The sequence below is a fragment of the Symphodus melops genome, assembly GCF_947650265.1.
Source record: "Symphodus melops genome assembly, chromosome: 7".
NCBI classification, from domain to species: Eukaryota; Metazoa; Chordata; class Actinopteri; order Labriformes; family Labridae; genus Symphodus; species Symphodus melops.
Genome location: NC_136697.1, coordinates 9,686,314 through 9,709,350, shown reverse-complemented (window position 1 = coordinate 9,709,350; position 23,037 = coordinate 9,686,314). Strand labels below are relative to the sequence as shown.

At 40.3% G+C, this 23,037-nt stretch overlaps 1 protein-coding gene across 2 annotated transcripts in view; it reads right to left on the bottom strand.

Moving 5' to 3' along the window:
* LOC306827441 (sodium channel protein type 5 subunit alpha-like) overlaps window positions 1-23,037 on the bottom strand; it is a 44,735-nt gene that overhangs the window by 12,592 nt on the left and 9,106 nt on the right. For both annotated transcript variants that reach the window (XM_079349261.1, XM_079349262.1), the window contains exons 3-17: window positions 22,159-22,276; window positions 20,873-20,963; window positions 19,856-19,984; window positions 17,979-18,070; window positions 17,620-17,862; window positions 17,444-17,507; window positions 11,552-11,693; window positions 10,564-10,761; window positions 10,289-10,477; window positions 9,837-10,208; window positions 9,595-9,724; window positions 8,501-8,739; window positions 7,290-7,463; window positions 6,777-7,133; window positions 1,713-2,123 (exon numbers count right to left, since the gene is read on the bottom strand). In XM_079349261.1, coding sequence (XP_079205387.1) covers window positions 1,713-2,123; window positions 6,777-7,133; window positions 7,290-7,463; window positions 8,501-8,739; window positions 9,595-9,724; window positions 9,837-10,208; window positions 10,289-10,477; window positions 10,564-10,761; window positions 11,552-11,693; window positions 17,444-17,507; window positions 17,620-17,862; window positions 17,979-18,070; window positions 19,856-19,984; window positions 20,873-20,963; window positions 22,159-22,276 — 2,949 coding nt within the window. The remainder of the gene's footprint in view (window positions 1-1,712; window positions 2,124-6,776; window positions 7,134-7,289; window positions 7,464-8,500; window positions 8,740-9,594; window positions 9,725-9,836; window positions 10,209-10,288; window positions 10,478-10,563; window positions 10,762-11,551; window positions 11,694-17,443; window positions 17,508-17,619; window positions 17,863-17,978; window positions 18,071-19,855; window positions 19,985-20,872; window positions 20,964-22,158; window positions 22,277-23,037) is intronic.

Here is a 23,037-nt window from a genome sequence, read left to right as displayed (position 1 = left end):
TATGCAGGAGGAGCTAACTCGCCAAAGAGGTGAACCTGATTAAGGCAACCTCACACAAGCGTGTTAGGATTAGTTTACCACAGTATAAAACATGAAGATAATAACTATCTCAGAAACGATTCAGTGTACATGATATCTCATATCGGATAAAAACAGAAGGTTGAACTCGCTCTGTATCATAACTCCAATCATAACTCCAGTCTGCGTTGCAATTCAGTCGTATTCATACATAAATACAGTAATGAGCTGTAGATGAACTGTGGACTTTACGAGGCCTTTTCATATACAGGTTGTTTGGCTGCGACTTGTCATTGCAGGCATAGCACAGATGAGTCCAGGACGGTTCTGACAGTGAAATAGGGAGTCACAAGACCATGACCCTGACACTGAAGCAGCATGTTGAGTTAAGCCATCACTAATGTGTCATATATAAACACAAGTGCTTTTCTTACGTGTAAAAATGTGCTCTTTGAAAAGTCATCTCTTTAATGTGAAGCCCAAAAGCCGATATCTGTCATTCCTATGTTTATCCCTTCTGCATACAGCTGAGGTTATTGAGGTCGCGTTGCCAGATGTTCACTGTATGATGTTAACTCTTAATAACTCAGTTGTTCAGACTTAAATACAACATCTGGATTGCCAAGATATGTTTGTTCCAGCCGGCAGCAGTCTTTATCAGAGTTCACCTACAGTCGTCTGTCTGACAGATAAAGAGCTTACGTGTCGGCAGAGCTCCTGATGCCTGACAGAAGTCAAAGAAGTTAACCTCTCAGCTGTGTTTGTGCTGTTGTTGCCTGTAAAGAAGTTTCATGCAAACACAGTGGTTGTCTGTGCAGTTCATTGTCTTAAAAGATTGTTGAAGAAGCCAGTAAGACAGCGAGTATATTTGATTTAAAATGTGTAAACGAGTAGACTGTTAACTCTGTTTCTCTTTTAGCTTCTTTATCTGCTAATTAAACCCAGTTAGCTAACAAAACAAATAGTACCTTTTTATGTATAAAATAAAGAAATGTGTTGAGACCTCAAACAACAATTGAAAAACCAGGAGGTGCATAATGGTGACAGAGCCCACGTCTTATCTACGGTGTATGAGCAGAAAGCATGAAGAAAACATCCAGTCGTATTTCGAGGTAGCTGTGGATCAGAGTCTTGCAGGCTCTTATCATAGCAGCCTCAGCCTTCAGGGTGTTCATTTGGTGTGAATGGGTGTTTGTAACAAGCAATGTAAAAAGTAAAGGACAGTCAGAGGATTAGAAGAGTGATGTGCAAGTTCAAGTCAACTGATCCTTTACCATCTAGATTGCTGATTGAGGCTATTTTAGTCATGTTCACAGCAATCTGAGTCAAACACATGGACGATACAAATTAACCTTGCACTCTTTTTGCTCATCTTGCTGTATTTATTTTGGTGAAAATCAGATTTTTGTGTTCTAGTCCTCTGACTGTCCTTTACTTTTTACATTGCTTGTTACAAACACCCATTCACACCAAATGCTTCAACCTCCCCACTATTAAACGAAAGTAAAACCCGCTACTTTAACATGTTTTCAACCAAAGGCACAGAGATCAGCATGTGAGGGGGTAGGACTTTTTTTATCTTTAGATGTTGTAGTTTCCTAGAGTAGGAAAAAAAACTGGTCCAAACAACAGTCAACATGAGGGCTAAGATCCATATTGAAACATATAGCTGTAAATAGAAATGAAAAACGTACCATTTTGTCTTCATCCTCTGAAGACTCAGAAATCTCCTCCTCCTCCTCCAGAAACTCCACATCGGACTCTCCGGGTGCGATGGGAACAACAACAGTCAAGTTTGGGTTTGTTATGTAGCTGTCCTCCTCTGGTATGATGTATTTCTCTACATAGCATCCAAATACTCCCCCATTGCTTTCAACGTGATTTCCAACTGGCTTGATGGCCAAACTTGCTTCTTTGTCTATCTGCTTTTGGCGCTTTAAGCTCTGGTTGAAGAGGTTAGCGATGTTTGTGACGAGCCAGGAGACACCGGAGTTTATACGGGCGACAGCGATCTGGATGTTGTTCAGGTCCCCGTCTTCGTCTGGAGCAGAGAGGTTGTCAGAGCTGAAGGAGCTGAGCAGCAGGGCCAGAAAAAGATTCAGCACCTGTCGAACGAAAACGGATGACATTTTTAGCTATTAAACCTGAAATCAGTAAATGATGCTGGATTCATACAGTGCTTTAACCAACACCGATCTTTCTTTGTACGTCAGGTCACAGGTTAGCCTGAACACAACAGTACTAGTGATCCTAATACATTACATGATATCCCACTTATTTTGTCAACACTGGAAAATCCAGCATTGTAGATACAGGAGGATATTCTCACCAGTTATGCACCAAAACATATGGTCCCGGCTTTTTTTGAGCTACACTGAAGTCAAGTTTCCAAACATCAAACTCCCAAGTAATCCGTCTACTAGCTTAGAGAGCAGCACAGTAGCATGTTTTGTATGTGTGTGTGTGTGTGTGTGTGTGTGTGTGTGTGTGTGTGTGTGCGCGCGTGCGTACTGCCTGTGTGTATGAGTGATGTGCACAGTTGTTAAGGATCATCTTTAGCCACCGAGCCAGTCAGCGATGGGGAGCATGAGCAGATGATTAGTGATGAATGCCCTCCGACCTTCTCGCCCCTAAGCATCCTGGATAATCCCTTGGATAAACAGCTTTCCCACGATTCATGTGTGGAGGACGTTTCTGTCCATTAAACTTTATAAGGAGCATTTGTGATCTGCTCTTTGCCTTAAGACAACACTCACTGAAGATGTCTGCATCCAGAAACTGTAAAAAGAGATGCTGTACTGTAAGTTCTGTGATGGCGTTAGAGATGGGGATGCTAAAATGACGGTTTCCTTAACTTGTGCCTTTAAGCTTGCTTCTCTTATAAGGGGTATGTGTCCTCGCACAGCACATAGTGAAGTTTATAGTAATTTTATCACCGATTTCAAGCTTTAAAACTTTTTAAAAACTGCTCTTCCATGCAGCCTGCCTGAGCAGAGCATGACAGCTGACTCGCTGATCTGCTGCAACTCAAACATATAGTCATAGCAGGAGCACAGGCTGTGTGTCGGCTGCAGCTGAGCTGCTGCTCTCAGCCCTGTGTTCATGCAGTTTACCTGTTTCAGTGCCTGGTTGTAAATACTTGTGTGTTGCCCTAATTTTATTACAGAATCCCATTAACAGATTCCCAGATTAACATTTAAACTGTAGTCAAAGGTGTATTATTCTTAGTATAATGTCAATATAAAACAGGTGAGCCTTCTCTTTTAATTATTCAGGGTTCTCAAACTTTTTTAGATCATGGACCCCTTTCAGATGAGAATTTTTCCAAAGACCCCGTCACTGTAACGTTGATAAGCACATAATAATACAAAGTATAAATGTACTATGGAGTACTTTGCCACGATAGAATGAGGCTACATTTAAACTTAAAAAAAAATCATTTTAAAAACTTTGAAAAGAGTTTTTTTTATTCTTTTCAACTGTTGTGACGAAGTGACAGACATGTCGAAATCACATCAGAGTTGTCAATTGGCACTAAACCAAAGTGGGCAGGAGTGTTGGACAAAATAGCTGATTTTATTAGTGCAAGTCTCAGTTTGTGGTGCAAGTCACAATTTTTTGTAAATGTTTCCGCGGACTCCTGAGCTATGGTCCTGGGGGTCCTGGGACCCCACTTTGAGAACCACTGCTGTAGAACCACATGAGCAGCAAGGCTCAAGTGTGGCTTATAGTGCTGAATAAATGAAAAATAAAAAGTTCTGTAAAGACAAACAGGGCTCAGAGGACAGTTATAGCAGTAAGAAGAACATGAAGTGTTAGAGCAATGGTTCTCAACTGGTGGGTCGAGACCCAAAAGTGCGTCACAAAGCCATTTTCAGTGGGTTGCGTTAAAAGGACTGGAATCTATGAAGTGCTCTTAAAACAGGTTGGTGTTGTTCCTTTTCTTTGTTCCGTCATATTTTCTGTACTATCTGAGGTTCAATTCTCATTCAACAAATCTAATTGGGTAAAAAAAAAAAAAAAAGAGACATTTGGGTCACGGTTTTCATGAAGGAGTTTGTGGGTCCTTCAGCCAGACCAGTTGAGAACCACTGTGTTGGAATATATTTTCATGAAAAAAGGCTCAGTCATCATTCAGGCAGCACCAAAAACCATTTTAGAAAACTTTAAAGGTTTTTGTAAATTTACATATATTTCAGAACATATGATTTATAATAGAGAGGAAACATAAGGCATGCTGGGAGAAAGCCGTAACCTACAAAAACTCCACACTCAAAGCCTTGTTCTATTTTTTTTTAAGCCTGCAGCATTAAAACAAAAAAGGTGATAGAGTTGATTGTGTTGTAGGTACATGTATGTTTGCATTTAGTTTGTTCAAATATGCAGAGGTTGGTGCTGTACAGTAACCTCACAGTAACCTCCCACGGTCCAAACACTGAGGATGAGTGTGACGGGATGTTTGTAACTGTATGTCAGCCCTGTGATTGACTGGTAACCAGTCCAGGGTGTACCCTGCCTCTCGCCCAATGACAGCTGAAATCGGCTCCGGTCACCCGTGACCCCAAAAGGGATAAGGGTTAAAGACAATAGATGGAAAATATTCTAAGTACAAAGCATGATATGGAATAGCTGCAAATGCATTTTGATTCTTGTCTAGACTTGCATAACACTTGAGGATCAAGCCAGCAGTTAAGGCTAAGCAAAAATCAAATGAAAAGAAATCCTGAAAATGGATTAGGGAGAAAAAAAAAAAACATGATTATAAAAATAAAATGGAAAAAAGATTTTACTCACTCAACAAACACATCAACGTGTGGTTATATAAATGTCAAGGATAAGCATCAACTACAATGACACCACGTCCAAAGAAAGAGTACACTGACCATAAATAAATTCTTTGGCAGCCGGCTGTCTACACTTCCGGGATTTTTTTTTATCTGTCCTCATTAACGTTAGATTACAGCCCACAGCTGGACAACAAATCACCATATGGGATGGGTGGATGGATGAATATACATATCCTTGCTACTGCACAGCGTGTAAGCTGTTACATTGATTAACTTTTTATCTATAAAAAAGCATTTTTATGAAATGATGTTCACGTAATGTTTAATTCTGTGTGCACATCTACACCTGCTGAAATGACTGGAGAACACCAAGTGGTGTCAGCTGATACTTTGTACAGTTTTTAAATCTCTTTTTCACTCATAAGGCATGAAGCGTTCATTAGCAGTGGATCAAACTCTCAGCTCTGTTGGACATGATGCCACAGTGAAGCTGCCCTCACACAGCACGTGTTTGTGGTAGGGATACCGTTAGCACAATAGCATGTACAGATAATACATACTTAGTGGAAACAACAGATGGCTATATGTCGTTCAGACATGATCTCTTTTGAAGTCTACTAATGCTAATCTGGAAGACTGCTAGCATGATGTTGTAACAAAGCCACATTATCAGTGTTCAGAAGCAATAAGGTAAACTCACATGATCCATCATAGCTGAAATCTGACTTTGCAAAAATGTACCATGACTGGTCAGCGACAAATGTTCAAGGATGTCCCGTCCTGATAAAATGATATCACCAATCCTCATTGGTGCGACGTAATCCCTGATTACACATGACATCATCATTTGGATTTGAAAGCAGTTGCATTGACATGCAATTGGATTTCTCTCTAGACAGACTTCCTGTTTTCGTATATTGTTAAAGGATAAGGTTGACATTAACCTGTATTTATGTTATTGCCAACAAATCCAATAAAGAGACCAAAAACCATCAACCTTTTAGTCTGGCTTTGAACATTTTCAGCCGTCCCAAGCTTATCTTTGACTGTCTGCTTCAAGCCTATTGGTTTAACTAAATTTGTCAAATAGACATGTAACCAACCGTGAGGAGTTTGAACTGGTCAAAAAAAAGTGTGGAGTAATGTTGCATTCCCGGAAGTCGTATTTACAAGTCAGAAAGTTGCAGCAACTGGGAGTAGCCCGAGTTAGAACCTAATATGGCGGCTACGTGCATCAACCGTATGTTAAAGCTCTAACTACAGTATTTATTAGCCACTTGCTCGTCTTTTTGTGTGATTAAATAAATCACAAAGATTGTATCCTGCAAGTTCTCTCTGTGGACAAGTTGTCATTTTGTTTTTGTGCACAAACTATCACGTAGTGTGTTGTTATTGTAGCATTAGCTAAGGTACCCCTGGAGGTGTCCATATTGCTTTTCGGACTTGCAAATGGAACAAGCTCAACTTGGGTGTCACAATGTGACACAGTGTGTGATGGTGCTCCCGCTTAAACAAATCATGGAGAAGCACAACATTTCTTACCACTGTTACGCAGACGATACCCAACTCTACCTTCCCCTAAACCCCAAAAAGAAATTAGACTTCAATTCTCTGACACAGTGCCTGGAAGACATCAAATGCTGGATGGCCATAAACCTCTTGCAACAGAATAAACAATAAAACTGAAGTGCTTTTTTTCTTGGCCCCTCCAAAGCCATAAAATAGGTCCCCAGTTTGTATTTAAAGCACCAAATGGCCAGGCATCCTCATATATTACTGATCTCCTCGGCCCCTACACAACGGCCAGACCTTTTTGCGCACTAATACAGATATTTGCAGAATAAGATAGGCAGGTTTCCTATAATAGGTTTTATTGGTTGCCCCCTAAAACACTTGTCAATAGAAAATAAATTAATGGTTTGGGCTGACAGAAATGTAAAATCATTCAAAACTATTATGTTAAGTACTCACCACTAAGTTCCCTATGACCATGACCAACATGAACACCAGGATGCAGAGAGGCTGCCCGGCCACTTCCATACAATCCCACATAGTCTCGATCCACTCGCCGCATAGCACCCTGAACACGATGAGGAACGAGTGGAAAAAATCCTTCATATGCCAGCGTGGCAGCTGGCAGTCGATGGAGATCTTACATACATAGTCCTGGTAGTTCTTTCCAAACAGCTGCATCCCCACCACAGCGAAGATGAAGACGATGATGGCCAGCACCAGTGTCAGGTTCCCTAGAGCGCCCACTGAGTTCCCGATGATCTTGATGAGAGTGTTGAGAGTCGGCCAGGATTTGGCCAGCTTAAAAACTCGCAACTGACGAACAGAACAAGGTGAAGAAATCTTTCAGTACTAATAGAGCCACATTTAAATCCTCATATTGGCCAGTCAATAATTTATTGATTTATTGCATTTTTAAAAGGAGTTCAAAAGTGAACAAATACAAAACTAAGAGTTTAATATTTTCATTACCAGTCTGAAGGATCTCAGGACAGATAGGCCCTCTACATTGGACAGACCCAACTCCATCAGACTGAGGCAAACAATGACGCCATCAAAAATATTCCAGCCCTGTTGGAAGTAATAGTAAGGGTCCATAGCAATCAGCTTGAACACCATCTCAGCTGTAAAGATACCAGTGAACACCTAGAAAAGACAGAGAACAGAAACACAGTAGAAAAGTTAAAAAACATTACTTTTATAATTGTTCCTATTTTCAGCTGCACATATTTGTACTGTTCAAATCAACACAACAGTAGGCTGTGGTTTTCAGCAAGCATAGTTCTGATTCATTTAAGAACAACAGCAGAGAACAAAATGTGCCTGAATAGTTGGCGAATATCGCTTTCAGGAAATGCAAGGCATTACCTTTGTTGTTGGAAACAAAGCCAGAGCTAAATGAAAGTTGGGCTGATGTATGATTAGCTCTGACATCATTTTGCTCACAGGTTCACCACAACAACTTTGCAGAGAATTAATATATGAATGTATATGATGTATTTTTACTGTTTATAGGCTGTTAAACTGCTCTGAAGAGGTCAAATAGGACCTGTCAGGGACAGCAGCTTGACGTTTGTTTAGTGTTGGAGCTTTAGGTTACAGAAGTACAGGTCAAAGGAAAAAAATCTAAACAGCAATAAATCCATTTGAGCTCTCATGTAGTCCTGCAGTTTTTTATCCAACAAAAGATGCACCCCTTTGCACCAGTGGACTTAACCTCAAGCATGAGCATGTTCATTTTATGCTAGTTTCCATCTGTAACAGGTTACTGTGAATGCTAAAATCAGCAGACAACAAAACCTAGAGAATTAATTTGTTCTGAAGAACATGGATAAAGTTCATACTAAATGTCACACCAGTCTGGTAAGTTTGTCCTAAAAGTTTGACGGCACATGACACATTCACTTGTCAGAGACATTAGCAGTTTATTAAATACAATTTTCAAAAAGGTATTTTATTGAATTGTCTGCTAAGTTTATTTTTATTCTTGAAGACACGCAGTCAAGATCCTGAACTTAAAGTCCTGCGTCAACAATTAAAGAATAATCTGAAAGAATCATTTTTGTCTTCCATCTTTTTTTCTAAAGCTTTCTGTCTTTTCTGCTATTTATTAACAGCACTTCAGAGAAAATGTCTGGGATACTAGATATCTGTCCTCCCACCCATCATTCCAATCCCCTCACCAGATTGCCCACTGAGAGCATGGTGTTGAACTCTTCTGTCATGGGGTAGTGCTCCAGGGCCATGAACAGGGTATTCAGCACAATGCAAATGGTGATACCCAAGTCCAGGAAAGGATCCATCACCATGAACTTCACCCATTCCTTTATCTTCAACCACCAGGGGGAGCAGTCCCAAATCAGGTACTTCTTGGCGAAAGTTAACCAGCAGGGATGACACTTCTGCCTCGACTCCTGCAGCTCTGCAAAAAGACACCAAAGAGAACTATTCATCTGCAGGTTTATTTTGAATATGTTTGGTAACCACATGTTCCCTTTTTCTTTGCACACCAGAAGACTGTAAATGTGAGATCGTTCAAACACAAGCAAGGTGACACCCTTAACATCCTGATTTCCTAGGTCCTGTGTGTCCTGGGGGAGGGGCTTCATATAAGATTTTTTTAGAAGCAAAATTGGAATTTGCTCCCAGGTTAAAGACGAGTCTTTAACATACATCTTTAAAATAGTTTTAAAGGTCCCCTAGAAATACATTTTTGATAAGTCAAGATATTGGAATACAGGTCGAATTGATTGCATGACATAACTCATAAAAAATGTAAATATCTGTTAACTCATTTAATGGGAACTTTAAAGGAATGTTTCCTTTATGGGGGAAATTGGTATGTTGTTGGCTGGCTGAGAAGAAGCAAAAAAAATACAACTCCCACACATCTATAAAACTGTATGTTGTGTGAAACTACAGCCAGCAGATGGTTAGCTGACCCTACAATAAGGACAACGAACAGGGCCAAAACGCTGGTGGCTCAGTTTACAGGGGGAAAAAAATCTTTGAAGGAGTACAAACAACTGACATTTTGTAATGACAAACTGTTTTTACAAAGAGATACATGACAAGCTACAGTAAGTCCAAGATGGTTCTGCTGTGGATTGTCAACTGTCTGCCACAGGCAACTGTAAAAAGTGATCAGAACAATGTCATGACTTAATGAGTAAGAGTTACTTGAATCTTCTTATCTTGTTCTTAAAAAAAAAAAAAAAAAAAAAGCATAAAAAGTGTACCTCCACAATCTTCTCTTTATATATTTTTAAGGTCTCACCTTCCATGGCCTCACTTAGAAAGCTGACGGAGCTCAGGCCTCTCTTCCTGGCCACTGGAGGAGGCTCAGTCACAGTTGGGGAAGGTTGGAGGATTGGTTTGGGGACTGTTTCCTCTGTACTGAAGGGCTTCTGGGTAGAAAGAAGACACCCAAACATTACAAGCAAGACTCATTTTTATTATTATCGAAGAGATAAAGACGATAAGAAGACTACATCCACATAAAAACATTTTTACACTTACTGTATCCTCCCTGACCCTCTCCATGCTGTACGCCGGTAAGTAGTTAGGCGTGTGAAGTCCTGTAGTGGTGACTCCGTTCTGGTCCAGGGAAATGTTGAGTCGGCCATTGATGTTGAGGTTGGTGGTGAAGATTTGGGAGGAGTGGCTCCGCACGCTTCCCGTCCGTCTCTTCCAAGGTGTGACTGTTGAACTGGTGCGACTCCTGAAGGCGTCACCATGAATGCTGTACTCATCATCCCCGAAGTCGGCCTCTGAGTTGTTACGTACCCTGAAAGCGCTGAAGATGCTGACTTGGCTTCCTCTCCTGGTGCTAAGGGGGTGAGAGGAGAGCGTAGCCAGCAGAGGGTGGGCAGGAAGGGGAGACATTGGAGGCTGCAGAGACATGGAGGATACATTAGCTTCTGCAGCTTGTAGTAGGGTAATCAAAAAGTGGCAGACGTGAACAGATGTACCATTGGCTCGTCCAGTGGGTCAAACTTTTCCTCAGCAGCTTCCTCAGGTGTTTCCTCTGAAAGCATCCTGTGCGATCTTCTTCTTCTGCTGCTGCTCCGTCGTATACTCCCTGCTGCTTTCAGACAGAACGGAGACATCTCTGGGGACAACACCGAGTCTGTCTCCTGTGCTTGTCTTTTTGCTGCCAACTTCACACAGGAAAAGGGAAGTGATTTGTAAGTCAAAGGCAGAGTTAAATATAGCGAATCCTTCCTGAATGTTACATTGCACCTACTCTTTGTTCTCTGCGAAGATGCTCCATGGCCAACTGAAACTCCCTCTCCTTCTGCCAGGCCTCAGCGATGGTTGCCTGATTCTGCTCCTCATAAGCCATGGCCACCACAGCCAGGATGAGGTTGACCAGGTAGAAGGAGCCCAGGAAGATCACGAGCACAAAGAAAACCATGTAGGTCTTTCCTGCAGAGCGCAGCGTCTGAAGAAGCAGACAAGAAGTTTGTACAATTCACAGGTTACAATAATGGTTTATATCACAGTTGTTCAGTGTTCTTGAAGAGTTTTTGTTCTTTGATTTGTTGGGAAATGTTTGTCCCTTTGGCTGTTCACCAGCCAGAATCAAAACACTGAGCTAAAAGACATTAAAAAAAATAACTCACATATCACATTAAATACAGTCACATGACACAAAGACTATTTAAAAAAAATTGATTTGTTTAATTTGACTGTGGCAGTAAAATTCACAAAATTCAGCCTGAAGATACTTCTTGGTTTGTCAGCACAAAATTCATTTAATCTGAACAAGAATCATGTGACTCACTCATAACATTGAGAGTGTTTTAAACATTTTGTTGACATTAAAGTTTTCATTGAACTGCTACAGGATACCTTGAAACTTATGTATCTGTTAACAGTGACCTTTAGTTTGACTTTGATTCTGCACATTTATGTTTCCTGTAAAACGATCACTAAGCAGAAACTGTCACAGCTAGTTAACTATTCAATAAGGGCCGAATCAACAGAAGGATGATTTTGTTTTTAAGATGACAGTTAATGCAAGACAACGATGGCTCATTTCATGGGAAACTCAACATTTCTTATATCCTGTTTGAGAGCTTAAGCTGAATTTTGAATCACTAAATCAACCTTTTTGTGCAATCAAAGCAGTTAATGTTGAATATTATCACAACCCTTTTTAATGTGTGTCTAGGTTAAAGAAAACCCAGATTTGATACTGGCAGATTAAAAGTAGGATTGAAAAATGTCACCTGGTGAAAAAGTTTCTCCCAGTAGTCTTGTGTCATGAGTCTGAAGAGGGCCAGGAAAGCCCAGCCGAATGTATCAAAACTGGTGTAGCCATAGTTTGGATTCCTTCCTACTTTGAGGCAGTCAAATCCGTCGGGACACTTCCTATGATGCACACACAGGCAGAGGAGGGATTAATACAGGAAAACACTGGTAAACAAAGGCTGTGCACATCTAAATCAAAGGCAGCTGGGACAGATATGGTAGCGTGCATATCACTTTGCCAGAGTTCAAAACATCCCCAGTATCTACAGAGCGGCCCGGCCTTTGACTCCACAGTGCAGAGAAGAGGATGAGTGAGAAAGTACATACACTGCTATCAAATCCATTATTTCAACTGGAGTGGGCACATCAAATTCTTTCCCCACAGGAGCACTAAAAAGCGCTGGAGCAAAAGGGATTACACTGAGCCAGATGGATTTCAAATTGCAGTGCAGATGAAATAAATAACATAAAATAAAATGTTCAGCGCCATGCCTCCATCTCTGATCTTCATTGTCAGCACAATGGCATTACAGCAAATATTTGAGACTGGACTGGACTGCCACGTCAATCAAAGCACAGAATAATTTTGTAATGGGAGGTAAACAGCTGGGCGGCCGGGCGCTGCTTTGAGAACAGCTGTAGGTCTCACTGACCAGCCAGCTGAGCAGGGCCGCTCGCTAATATCCAGCATGTGGACAGACGAGGCTGCCTGAGGTGAGCGGTGTCTTACCGTCAGGTTGGTTCTTTTACTCCGCTCCGCTGCTCAACCTGACACCAACATTTCCACCTCTTTTTGTGCTCACCATGACAAAGTGTAAACACTCAGAAGTTGCAGTTAAAGTTCTTCTCTTTGTCATCAGAGAAACTCTGTTGATCTTTAGAGTAGGAAAAGAAACACTGAATGTTTATAACGTACATTACTATAGTTACAAGACTGATCCATTTGTGCCATCTATTGTAGCCGCTGCTGGCTAACTGTGTACGTGTGACACCTCTCCTATTTTGGATGAGACGCTGCTGTAAAAACACATCACCTGTTTGGCGACTGTCCCTGACTCACTGTCATGGAGACCGCTCCTACATGTTAAACTGAGTTTGAGCTGTTAACCACATGCTCTTACTGTGGTGCCTGATCAGCCTCCAAAAACACAGCAGTAATAGATGAGTACTGTGTTTGTACGGGGAAGACTGAATATGTGGTGACAGTGATTTTCATCTCAGTAAAATCTGAACTGTATTACTTGTTTACTTTTTAGTGAGGAGTAAAACAATGGGCATCCATACAGTCAACAGGTATTGAGTGTCTTTGAAGGCAGTTCAGTCTGACTGAGTGCCTCTCAAAAAAGATGTGTATATTTTGTATGTATTTTTCCAAATTTTCAAAGGTCACAAATTATCCTCCTTTTCAACCAGTTTAAATAACTCTCAGAGCTCCCCAAACATGCCCCTCTATTTCAGCCCTGCTCAGAACCATAGACTGCAAATATTAAGCCTGATAGACGTCACCCATCTGTTATGGCAGGGGGCACCGAAGATTCACAGCAGCTGGCATGCCGGAAATCCTGTCTCAGCCCAACTTTCAGACAAACTATGGACAGGCTGAGAGCCGGAGCTAAGGCGGGTTTAAGCCTCTTGACGAACTGTTACATCGCACCAACCTGTCAACAATGTCAGCTACGCGCATAACTATGGATAACATGCATTCCTTCAAAAACAAAACTGAGCCCCTCATACAGTGTGTGCCAGTGATGACAATAACTTATCAGACCTATTTCATTTGTTTGTACCAGGCTGTAAAAATGTTAATTTATGCTGTGAAAAGAAGCTTTTTTACTAGTCCTGTGTACGTGACACCCAGGACCTTGAACTTCCACATGGCTTCATTTTTCGAGACTGGAGGTTGCCGCTTGCTCAGAACAGGCTGTTTCTGCGTCTGTAGCTTTAAATGTAAATAAGCTGTGTCTGGCTGTGCCCCTCTCTGCAAGGGCCCACTCATTTACAGTGAGAAGGTAGACTCAGAGGACAGAACAAACACCTATAGCTGTGGAAGTGTCCCCCGTCCTGAGGGACGGGTTACTGCCCTTTGTGATGTCATGACGGGAAAATCTCCAAAAAGCATGTTTGAGTGCACCAATTCTAAAAAGTGGATGATTTTATGATTTTGACGGTATAGAGATACTTAGAAAATCAAGGTGAAGCGTTTTTGCACAATATGTGACCTTAAAGGTAACAAATGTTTTAATTTATTTAATTTGTGTTTTGCTGTCTTCTGATCAAACCTTTAAGTAGTCTAGTTAAGTAGTTTTTCTACATACAAAAATTAGAACTGACATCAGCTACTTTAACAAATTATATAACTATAAATAAAATATTTTAAGTTTGTTGTCCAATCAAAAACTGGAGTATGTTCCTCTGTGATTTAGATTACAACTCATCTATGTAACCATTAAGCAGAGTCTAAGGTATACTGAAGCTCTATTGCTCTGTACATTATTTGTATAGTAACCCTGATGCAGTGAGATCGTTGTGTCTTACTATATAAACAAACAGAAAGGTTAGATAGAAGCTTTAAACACCACAATTAAAGAAAAAAAGCTTAAAAACAAAATCCAGAACTTTTGGATTCAAGTGAAACACTTGAGAACTGAAATGTGTCATTTGCATTTTAAAATAATAAACAACGTTTTTATTGTATTTAAAGACAGATTGCAGTGTCGATTGCTTTGTTCTGAAATCTACCTCTGAATGCTAAATGAACCTAACCTTTAAGTTTTAAATGAAGCCCTTTTTTTAAATGACACAACAGAAACATCTGCACAATCACGTAGTGTTTTCTCTCTGTCTGGCTGAGGTGGCGGGCTTCAATGCCCACATCCGTGCACTCAAGGGCAAGAGTTGAAAGTCTTAATCCTTGATGCACAGTGGCTTTAAGATGTGAGGGGATAAGTGTTTGCCTGAACTCAACAGTAGGCATGATGAGAAACAGCCTCGTCCTTTGAGCAAATCATTTATCACAAACTTGTTAACCATCCAGACTGAAAATATCATGTGAAAATGTGTGTGCATATGCGTGTCCACTCGTCTATGTGTGTGTTTGTGTGCATGCATGAGTGTGCCATCATAACGTATCCAAAGCTTTAATTTGGAAATCTACTCAGGGATTACTTGTTGGAATACACTCAAAAGATTAAGCATCCTCTATGTTTTACGTCCTCCATCCTGACCTGCTTAATATCTTGCTCGTCTCCACGGCCAGCCTCAGAAAGTTTCTCACTAAAACCTCACACAAGCTAAAAGGCAGTCTCCGTCATTTTGTAAACATTTCTATTATCGACTATACGGTTACTTTGACTTTTAACAAGGACAAGACTTTTATAAATCTTTGATGCTGTCTCTGATTTAACAAGAATCTAAACACAGACAGAAACAAGTCAATGAAAACAAGACGCCTGATTTGTCTTGCTCCATTGATGTCAAGACAGCCATAAACTCAGTCACGTCAGAAAAAGAAAAATGAATGAAACTGAAGGTCGACCACAGTGCACTGCTAGAGCTCCACAAAAAAAGCCAAAACAAAACATCAGGAGGCATATTTAAAACAATCCACTGTCAGTGGCTGGTAGGTAAACATTGGGACAGCTGGATAGGGTGGATTCCAGTCTTACTGACCTAGCTTACTATTTACGAGAGTATAATGATGTCATTTTCCAAAGAATACCCTCCAATGTATCCTCTCTGAGCTTTGACTGAAACACACATCAATGATTGAGGTTTGACTTCTGAGGAGATTAAGTTCTTGTGTTTCTGGAGGAGATAAATAAACAGCTGTTTGTTATTTCATAGAAATACAAATATCTAACTATCCCTAATGTGTCAGTACTAGGGATGTAAAGATTACTAGTGAGGCAGTAAAAATCAATTCAAAGTTGTCAAGGTTTGAATCGGTACTCTGAAAAATGAATCGCAGTAATATCGTGAGCGTTAGCCGGCGTTATCATGCCACTGGAAGCATTTTTGCTTCCCAAGACAGAAAATGAAAGAGTTGTCAGACAGGGAACAACACAACATGCACCAACAAAATGATGCAGCATTTAATCGACGTCACAATGAGAAGCTTCAGTCACCTCCAGATTCTCTCAAAATAAGTGAATTGTATCGTGAACTCAGCATCATGAATTTTCTCTGTGTGAATTGAGTGAATTGTCACATCTCTCGTCAATACTACTAATAAAATTCACTATAATTTCAACATTAGCAGAATACAAGTCAAACTGTCCCAAACACACTGACTCTCATACAAAGATCATCTAAGGAGTCCCAGGGTCGCCCTGAACCAAAGGGCTCAATGTTCGATTCACTGACTGACTAGTAGAGTAAAGCTTCTGTTGTAACCAATGTCTTGTGTCCTGCCTGTCTGTATACTGCTACTGGATGCCCTGAATTTCCCTCGGGATCAATAAAGTATCTATCTATCTATCTATCTATCTATCTATCTATCTATCTATCTATCTATCTATCTATCTATCTATCTATCTATCTATCTATCTATCTATCTATCTATCTATCTATCTATCTATCTATCTATCTATCTATCTATCTATCTATCTATCTCTGTGGCACTCTGCAAAAGAGTGTTTATTAATTGTGTGCATTTTGACATAAGATACATTGAATCAAATGATGTGAGAAAGTTTCAGTTATTCTAAATGTTGATGTAGGCTAACTGATAGCTGACAATACCGCCCTGCTTGTGTTTTATTTAGCTGGTTATGATTAAACCTTTGGGTCACAAAGCAGCATGTTCTATGTTTTGTTATAGGTAATGTAAAAACATTATTATTAGCCTTCAGTGGTCGTGTTTATGTTCATTGGCTGTTCATGCGTTGGTGTCTGAGTCGTTGCTGGGGTCTCGTAACACACCGAGGGTTCTTCACAGTGAACCCTGAAAAGTGGCTCGATGTGAGTTGAACAGGAGTAAGTAGCACAATATAGACTCTAATATGGAACTACTTCAAACAACTTTAAAATAAATGCTAAATGTCATCCTTATTATTTAATATATGCTGTCATCCATTAACAGGAGTACCTAAATGGAAGCCATTTGTTGGAGCTGCAGGATTTTGGATTCACACAGATGGGTATTTAGTTCTCTATAACCCTTGAACTGGGCCTGGCAGGGGCGGGTTCATCCTGTTGTGCTTGTTTCTAAAGCATTTGGATTTATAGGATTATTCAGGACGTAGACTGAGTAGCAATATTTGGATGGACTCTGCCTCTGATTGGGAACAAAGTCTGACACTCCACAGACAAAACCTCATTCATGACTGTTAACATTTATACTGATTATTTATGGTCCAAATGAAAAGACACAACCTGAGGAACTGCCTCAAGACGTCAGTGTGGCATCGCTTCTAAACAATGACAGACAACCAATCCGAAGTGATCTAATCATGTCATAGAGCTTTTGAGATGAGGAAATCTCCAAAGACCCCCGCCTTCTCTAAACAGCTGGCAACGCTATGTTTCTCAGTAAAGGACTCCAGTGAGGTCGGGGTGATTATCCACACCACATGTCATCTTGTGCACAGCCTCTCACACGCTAACCCACGCTGATCATTCCTCTGTTTATAATACCTATAAGTCACACTTGTACAGTACATATATGGCCTTGAGCACAGTATCTATTGTTGAATTTGTTGTTTCTGGTTCTACGGGATAACTGTTTGAGCCAAGCCTGATGCTCAAGCTCTATATCCAATTATACTCACGACATCCGTGGGATCAAAAGCCATTAGATGCTAAACATTTCGATATGATGTAATCGTCTGCAGATGATTATCAAGCAGAAAGCGGAACAAACACTCACTTACCCTGCATCACTTCCATATCCACATATTAAGGCATCCTTTGCTCCTTCAACTTTGTAAAAGTTATCTAGAGGAGATGAATTAAAAAAGAGTTAACAATTTCACTCATGGTTCATTAAAGTATTAAAATAGTTATACAAGGAAGACATGCTTTTCTGAGGGATCACTTTTCAGCAGACCTTCATTGGAGAGGAAGTCATCTCTGGAGCTCCAGCTTCTGTTGTTGCAGATAAATGAATCGTTAGCGCTGTAGGAGGAGTTGATGCAGTGTGAGAGGCTGCGGATGCACTTCTGTCGGAGTAGCCCCATGAAAAGCTGCAAGCCGATGAGGGCGAACACGCTGAGACAGAAGACAGTGAGGATCATCACGTCAGCCAGCTTCCTCACAGACTGGATCAAAGCGCCGACGATGGTCTTCAGTCCTTCGAGAAGGATGAGAGACAAAACTTGAATTGTTTGCCAACATAAAGACAAATAAAATGTATTATTAATGATGAAAACAGAGAGGATTGGAGAAGTTTGAGTACGATATTCTTACCTGGAATAACTGAGATGGTTTTCAGTGCTCGCAGTACTCTGAAGGTTCTTAATGCAGAGACGTTTCCAAGGTCTATAAACTCTGTCACATATCTGCAATTTGATCACACAAGTGCAATTATTGACTTTTCGCCAGCTGACGTAAACAAAACAAGCTGTGAACACAAAATCAACAAAGCTTTAGTTATGGCTGAAGAATGAGCAAAAAGTTCCCTTTTGACAAAGCTAACACACACAGGGCCTTTCTCAAACAGGACCCTCCACACTGACACTTTAACGTCCTGCCCACAGCTGAATGAAGAACCACTGCAGCCAACAAATACTGCAACAAGGTTTTTGGAATACCTCCCCTAACTCTCACGGGAACAGGAGGTCGAAACGACCATGATTGTGTGTCACTCCCATAACAGGTAGTCTACATAAATGACCATAGATGGACTTAAAGAAAAAAACCTCTCTTTATTGTCCGTGTCATTTCTATTTTATATACATGTCGTTGTTTTCACTCTGATCTTTATAGTCTGGTGAGTCCATGCCAGCCCCTGTAAAGACAAAACACTTCACTGTCTAATGCAACATTTTCAGGTCTAGAAGATTATCCATTAGATCCTGATTGATGTACAGTATATAGTTTGTATTTTTACGTCTGTATAATACAGCTGTTCTGCATCTTAGCTAAAGGCATTTATCTTTGTGTAGGTGATCACTTTTATGTGCGCTGTATCTATGATGAACAATGAGAGGTGTTACACCTATTCAATAAGTCAGCATCTGTGCAGACTCACTGTAGGAGGGTTCAATAACCCACTGCGGCTCCACACTCAGAAGTTTTGAAGTGGGTTTATGTCCTTAATAGAGAGACATTACAGTGGATAGAGTTGGAAGTCAGGGAGCAATAGAGAGTGGGCAATGACTTACGACAAAGGAGCCACAGGTCTGATTGGAACCCAGGCTGCCTGCTTAGAGGACTGTAGCCTTTGTATATGGAGCGTGGGACTCACCACACAAAGGGCTTTAATTAGATAGATGCACCATTCTTTTTCTGCTTAATCCTCCCCTAGTCCCCAACCAGTCACTAACTTGGTCTCACTGTTCTGTGCTACCGAACAAAGTGTACAGTTTCAAATTCTCAGTAGACTACTGAGAATTTACCAAGAGCAAAAAAAAATCCTGCCAAAATCAAAACAATGAGCTTAAAGTCACTGAAATACCACTAAGAGAGGGTTTAGCTTCATCCCTCTTTTCACACACACACAGTGCCTGATTAACTAAAAGTGTGCATGTGTAAAAACGCTTAGAGAGGTGAGGATTGCCTCTTTCAAATATGCAAGACAATCAGGCCTAATAGTTGTGTGACCCATTGTTAACTTGAAAACACTGATATCATCCTCAGTGACAGTAAAAAGCACGGCTTAGTACCTCTGAACAGAAAGCCCCTCTGAATTAGCTGAACCATCATTAATCAAAAACAAATTATTGGTGCAGGTAATGGCAGCTTTGAGTGCGTCTACACGCAGTGGAAGTGGATTTTGTCTGGCTGTTTTCAAACAAAGCAGACATCCTATCAGGATGATTAGACTTGAACAGTGCAGCATTATGCACCTGTCTAATCTGCGACCTGCATCGTGGGTATTGAGTCATGGCACACATACCTCTGACCTCAACAATAGGCTTATCGTTCATGGTGTTTCAAATCACCATTTAGGAAGACCGACTGTCTATGTTCACTTTGACATCATAAACGAGGGATGGCGTACCGCCCATCGCTATAGTCTGCAGAAAAACTGTCCCACAAGGTTATGTGAGTCTTGGATGTGTTTCTGGTAGTTGCCTGTAAATCAGCCCACGATGAAGCAAATCCCAGGTATTGACACTTACGCCATGACGATGACGGAGAAGTCCAACCAGTTCCATGGATCTCTCAGGAAAGTGAACGGTACGATGCAGAATCCTCTCGCAAATATCTTTATCGCTGACTCAAAAGTGTATATGCCAGTGAAAGTGTACCTGGAGGAATATTTAGAGATGAGGGGAGAAAAGGCAGTCAGCTCTAAATATGCACAAGATCAAACGGCTCAGTTTTTAATCATAGAAATAATCCACAAAGTCTCCATGCAGGGAAATCAAAGAATGGATGATGTGCAAATTCTTAAATCCAGATTATTCATTGCAACTTTTTTATTTGCTAGATATAAAACTGATTAATGCTTTGTTTTTAAAAATACAAAAGTGAGTGTTTATCTGTTGTCCACAGTAATTCATGTTCTGCATTGGCAAGAAAAAATACATGCAGACAGTAAAGTAGGCCCATGCAATAAGCATAAATCATAAATACATTCAAGTTTTCACTGCAGTAAAAAAAGGCATGACACAGAATTTAGTGTTTGCACTTGTAAGCAGTCATTGTAGATCTGCCAACTTTTACCAAGTGAGCCCCAAATCGTTTAGCCAGTTTAGCATAATTTTGTATAAAAACTTGTAACGGCTCGCCAGGCGCTTTCCTCATAATGACATCTCTTAAAATACGTGTCTTCACATTTATGTATGCCTAACAAAAGTCTATTTGTTAAAATAAGTTTAGGAATGACATTTGGTTTCAGACTGTTGTCATCTTCAGAGACAGTCAGTTTGCGCATGCTCATAATGCAGGTTAACCACTAATGATGACAAGCCGCATCCTTCATGGCATGCACACCACATGCCTTTCTATAAACTGCTTTTTTTTTAAGTGCTGACTGATGTAACATGCATTGCATACTTACAGGTCAACTGATTCTTCAGTCATCACTGACAAAACAGCAAACCCATCAAAGACCCACATTAGATCACATGTAGCACTGTTTCTATTCAGTCTTCAACATAAGGTGTCGATATAAAAACACTGTGTTTACTCACTCAAGGTACTTTGTCCAGGGTGCCGGATCTGACATGGCCATGAAGAAACAGTTGGTGAGGATAGTGAACATAATGAACAGGCTGAATAATGTGAGCAACAGGTTAAGGAAAGTGCTCTTTAAAATAGTAATATAGAGTTTATTAGTCAAAATAAGTTTTTTGTCAACAGTATATAACACGACAATGACAGAACATTTCTTCTGTGAACTACAGTATACCCATTAGGATAAACCATTGCTGTGCGTGCCAAAGGTATTAAACCTATAGTAACTGCTAAACTGCAGATTATAGAAAATGTAAGTCAATTCCATTATACATTAAATCAGGAGAGTGATATCATTGTTTTCATGGATGACTGAATAGCAAATAAGGATCTGATAACTGAAAACGTTGGAGGATGTGTAAAAGATTTGAAAACATCACAGGTTAAAATCATTTGAATATTTTCGTTTAATCATTTAGTATTCTCCACGTACAGTTCATTGTAGAATAGTACAACCAAACGGATTCTCTTAATGCAGGTCAGAGCTGTTGTGATTCATTTTTCAATCGTAATTTGATACACGCAATCTTCCGTAAACAGATCATTGTGATCAATGGCTGTTTAATTGTAATCTTTAACACAGATTTGATCCGGCAGAAAAATTCCCTCCTGCATGTGAAGTACGAACTGGCTGTCTGAGAACCAACAGGCAGCCGTCACATGATTTGAAATCTCCTTGCTCTTATTTCATTTCAGAGATTAAAAGAGGGATATCAGGGGATTTGTTTTGCGATGCCAGAGAGGGCCATCACAAAGCTGTTTTAAAAATGGGACTATGGAAAAATCCAATAGAAACCTACAGCAGAAAACAGTAAATATGACAAATTGGCTTATCTGCAAGTTTTAGAAAGGAGTGGAAGCTGAATGCTTTCACTTTTAAGCATACAGTTATAGTTTTATGGAAACTTTCACGGCGCTGTTGTGAGCAGACTGCCTGATTTAAAGCCTAATGTTTATGTTATCACAGATGTCAGGACAATGACATTAATACTTATTCAAAGTGGTTTTCAGAGGTTTTTTCATAAGCCTCAGACTCAACTCATACAGATTACACACAATTAAAAGATCCTTACATCAGGTTCTTTTTCTAGCATCCCCCCTTAAAGTGTTTAGACTACTATACTTTATTACAGAAAACTTAAATTACCCTCAAATTAAAGTGACTGTAAAATGCTCACTTCATCGAAACACTAAAACTTTTTCGGGGCAGAAACAGACGTGTTGTTGAATCAAAAAGGATATGAATGGACTAAAACTTTGATGGCTATTGTTCTGATGAAGTGAAAAGGAGAAAATATGTAAAGTGCAGACGTGGAGCTGAATCTGAAGATGGCTTTCCCTTTGTTTAGTACTATAAAAGTCTGCAAAGAAAACAGGAAAAACACAAATCATTAGAGGAAAGAACAAGACATGAGGCTTTAATTTGGTAAATAAATATATAGTTACACATATCAGAAAAAAGATACATTTCCCACACACATTTTCAAATCTATGTTTTCAGTTCTGCAGAGGAGCCTGACAGCAGAACTAAACAGCAGTTCAGGGAGGATCTGTGGTGGTGTTGAGTCTACCACTCTGTCTACCATCTGTGTTGACTTCCACCACAAGCCCTCCTGCCTCAAAGAAAGCAGCGAACACACACACGCGCAACAGGCCTGATAATGGAGGCTACTCCAAAGCAGGCTGAACCTTTCCCCAACAGATGTGGCATTTATTTAAATATTTTTTCGTCTTTGGTTAATCCTCCCATCCAGAAGCGCATCACATGCCAAAACAAAGAGACCCTGAGAATGACTGCCACGTCCTTTTTCATCTCTCCGTAAGCGGCCCATTAATGGGCAGCAGCCTGATCTACTCTGCAAATCAAAACTTGCTAATCCTATTGCTGTGTCCACAAGAGATCTAAAGAGATGCAGTGTGCTCTCCTCTCATCTCAGAGAGCTGCTCTAAAGTACCAGTTGGTGAATTCAGTGAAAACCTCGGCTAATCGTTCGGATCACTGTCATATCATGGTCACAAATCCAGATGTGACATAAACATGCAGGAATATGTATCAGGAAAACAGAACAATAACATCCCTGACACAACTTAAAAAGCAGATAATCAATTCAGTTTACCATTC